At 50.1% G+C, this 3,898-nt stretch overlaps 1 protein-coding gene across 1 annotated transcript; it reads right to left on the bottom strand.

The window, feature by feature from the left end:
• Positions 1–43: 43 nt before the first annotated feature.
• Positions 44–1,316, bottom strand: LOC127748886 (dentin sialophosphoprotein-like). The gene is made up of 7 exons (XM_052264293.1): positions 1,248–1,316; positions 1,027–1,143; positions 843–950; positions 640–747; positions 472–543; positions 265–390; positions 44–172 (listed from the first exon to the last, which is right to left on the bottom strand). Exons 1-7 carry the CDS (start codon positions 1,314–1,316, stop codon positions 44–46), a joined length of 729 nt encoding a protein of 242 aa, XP_052120253.1.
• Between the last annotated feature and the right edge of the window lie 2,582 nt (positions 1,317–3,898).

Here is a 3,898-nt window from a genome sequence, read left to right as displayed (position 1 = left end):
AATAAATAAAAACAATTTTTAAAAAGACAAACCTTTTAACAAATTAGGCAACAGATTTTTTAATTTTACTCACATTACTTCCTTCTGTCTCAGAAGCAGGTCCTTTACTCCTTGCTCCAGTTTGCCCTTCATTTGCATCAACAGAATGAGAACGAGTAACATTTTCTTCCAACTGAAAGTGAGAAGTTAGTAATTTAATTAATTGGTTCTACTTTAATTCACACAAAACAATTTTTAAATACATCTTTTCTGCATGCTACTCACTTTTTCATCTTGGTTTTCCTCTTCACTGCTGGAACTTTCAGTAACAGATAACTCCCCTGCTGAGTCCGAACTCTTTGTAGCATGTCTTTCACCTTCCTCTTCAGATTCTGATTCAGGAGGAACCACCTACAGGATAGATAAAAAAATATTTTACATATCTGTGCTTCCACACCTTGTAATTTAACAATATAGAGCTTAATAACGTACTCGTCTACTTGCATGTTTTCTTCTATAGGCTAACTGTGGTACATGTTTTCGCCTTTTCCGTACTTCTGTTTGCTGTAAACACAAAAGAAGAGAAGGTTAACTTCAAACAATAAAAAAAAGACTGTTAACTCTTTATGACCTGCATTTGATGTGCATTGCTGTAGTTACCTCTTCAAAATCAGTTTCATTGACTGTCTGTTCTGACGCTGTTGTCTCTGAAAAAAATTCAGTCTCAGAGCAGAGATGGGGCTCGTTTACAGATTTCTTACAGGTTTTCTAAAAAGAAAAGGCAAAAATCAGAGTAAAACCAAGAATGTGCTCTGGCTCAGGTGTTTAAAAGATTTGAAGACCAAAACATTAGCAACACTAACATGTCCTGTATCAGAGCCATCAGAATCAGAGTCCGTATATGTTGCATCACTCTCTGAATCACAAACATTGCTGCTACTGCCAGCGGTACCCTCGGAGGCTGGTGAATCCTGAGATGAAAATAAAAAATACAGTTTTTTTTAAATCATAGAGAAGGGGTCGCACTTCCAAAAACCACAAACAAACCTTGTTCTCTTGACTGCTTGATGAAGGTCTGACTGTTTTAGGCTTACGTCCAACAAGTCTTCTCTTTCCTTTCCCTCTCCTTCGCCTCGTTGGTGCGTTTGTTTCGTCCTGCAGATCCTGCAGAATGATTAAGTATATCAATCGCAAAGTCGAATTGCTAGTGATAATAATAAGATAAAAATAAATAAATACAACACTAACCATCTTGTAGCCTAACCAACAGGTCCAGGTTTGCTTATGCTTGAGCTGCGGAAAGTAAACAAAGCTGTTCCGAGCGCTGAATTTTCCATACCGCTCTCCAGACGGCACCAGCCCAAGTCGCTTCGAAAGGTGTTTAACGACACAGGATTTGTGAATTTAATTTAAATTACTTCAAATGAGTTTTGTGAACCGATCAGGACTGAAATGCACGACGGCATGTTAGGAGATGTAATTTCAAGTACTCTCCAGTGCTATAGACTCGCAATTATCTCACATTAAGGAAAACCGATAACCGGTGCACTTTAGCCTCTTTGTGTACGATGTGTTTAATCCGCTTAGCTTCAGCAAATCCTGCATCATCATTAAATAACCAGGATGGATTATGAATCTTTAAAAAAAATTACGTGGCGTAGGCCATGTATGCATTTCTGACTTCCGACGTTTATATTTTATTTTTAATGTCGAAAGTGAAAGTGAAAAGCAGACGCCATTTTGTCTCATCACATTATCAAAGATTTCTGTTTCAATGTAAGTCGGAGCAACATCTCATGTGGCCTACGCCACGAGCCAATTTGTGAAGAATAATCGGCACGTTTAAGGTTTGGGTCAAAAATGGATTAGAACTGAGAACTAAACGAAACAGAATCGGAGACTGAGCGGCGTCGGGGAATCAAGCCTCTCGATTTTATCATTGCAAAAACACGGGGCCGTTATTTGGAACAAGGCGACTAAACAGAAACATTCGTTGGACTTTTAGCTTCGTTTTGGTACCCCATTTATTCTCCATGCGTTAAATATAATGTCACTTTAGACCAAAATTAACTACGAAGGCGGGCTGATTAGTTCGTCTGCTAACCACGGCGCCTCTGGCGCGCCGGGCGGATCCTGGTTTCAGTCTCACCCCCGGGAGTTTCCGCCCGCTGCTCGCACCGACAACACTCCACAGGCCGTGGCGGTCTCGACGTTATCCCGCGCGGACGCCTGGCCTGGCCCGCCCGCGGGCAGCCGCCGCGGCCGCGCGCCCAGCCGCGCCCCCATTGGTCGGGCGCGGTCACGTGGGGGCCCCGGCCGCGGTGGTGGGGGACAAGGTGGTCGCGGCGCGGCGCGGAGAGCGGCGCGGAGCGGAGCCACAACATCCCCACGCGACTCAGTGTTCGTTGGACGGTGGCGGTCGGTGTGCGCATCCTGCGCAGCTATGGTGACGGTGCTCTCAGCGTGCTGAGCTCGTATTCGCGTCGGAGCAGAGGATCATGCACAAGCAGTTCTGAACGTCAGCTCACTGCCCTGTCCTCGTTTTTTCGCCAAAAACCAAAAGACCCGCGCGCCCATCCATTTTTTGTGACCCCGTTTTCTGGTCGCAATCCGGTAGTTTTTCCGCACTGCGCCAAGGAGGCTGTAAGTGCGAGATCTTTGCCGTGACTGCCAAACCTAAGTCAGAACATAAACAAGTCGTGCCAGACTTTACGCTAGGGAGTGAAATTAGTATTTCTAATTGTGTGCAAAGTGAGTGAGTGACCAAGAGTTGAAAAAGCCTTTGCCCCAGTACCCTGTCGTGTCCTGGGATCAAAGTCAAAGTTTTCGGACTCCCTTAATACAACTGTTTAAGTGTCCGCGAAGAAGCCGGTTTCGGATTTTCGCTCTTCAAGCCACGAAGATCGACTCGTCGAATGTTTTGAAAATGGTGCCCCAGCACATCGGGGATTCGGGCCGGAGCCCTAGCAGCGCCAGTCCCAGCACATCAGGATTACCCATGTTCGGATCTCAGCTTGTCGACAGAAACAGTTCCACACCATATTCAGATGCTACTCAGGTGAGTGTGTTACCATCACCCGCTACCATCGCCCGTTACCATCACCCACCATCACCCCCCGCGGGCTGTTGACGCGGTGCGCCGCTGCGGTGGTGGTCGGGTTCATGAACTCTCGTGCGCCGGGCCGCTGGCCTCCTCCGCCGCCTCCTCCTCCTCCTCGTCTTCTTCCTCCCTCTCTCTCTCACCCCCTCTCCGCTTCCCCCCGCCCCGTCTCTTTCTCCCACGCCGGCCCGCGGCGCAACTCGCAATGGACGTTTGCAAGACCTTGATCCTGAGGAGAACGGCCCCCCGAAGAGCGTCTTTCCATGACTATTTTCGCGCGTGTCTTGGCGGCCGGCGGCCGCGGTGCTCGGTCCGTGCCAGAGCCGGGGGTTGGTGTTGCCCTTGCCCGCGCCGCGGAGGGCGCCGCGGAGGGCGCCGCGGTGGCCCGGTGGGGCTGCAGCCGGACTCGATGGTGCAATCCTCCCCGACCCGACCTGACCTTCTCCCCGAGGCGATTAGCACGCGAGAAGAAGTGTCGGACCCGCGCCCGGCGGCGGCCCGGGGCCCCCGGTGACACTCTGTGACCTTGCAGGCGGCCCGGCCTGCCCGGAGGGGCTTAATGTTCGCGCAAAGTGGTTATAGCTCGATCAGGGGGCAGTAGCCTTCCCCCGAGGCCCTTGGCGCAGCGCGGCGCAGCGGGAGGGGACGATCCGCAAGGGGAAGGGACTTTTCGTCGTGGCCCAAACCGGCCCGAACCAAACTCATGCCCGCACGCCATTTGCTTCGCGTCGTCGTGCTGCGTATTTTCTTTGCCGATCACAGGCCCTTCTGATTCCCCCTCCCCGTCTTCGACAGGTCCTTTGCGCGTCCCTCGAAAGG

This window comes from Frankliniella occidentalis, unplaced genomic scaffold, assembly GCF_000697945.3.
Source record: "Frankliniella occidentalis isolate FOCC.00 unplaced genomic scaffold, Focc_3.1 Scaffold17, whole genome shotgun sequence".
Taxonomy (NCBI): domain Eukaryota; kingdom Metazoa; phylum Arthropoda; class Insecta; order Thysanoptera; family Thripidae; genus Frankliniella; species Frankliniella occidentalis.
This window is presented reverse-complemented; position numbering and strand designations above follow the sequence as displayed.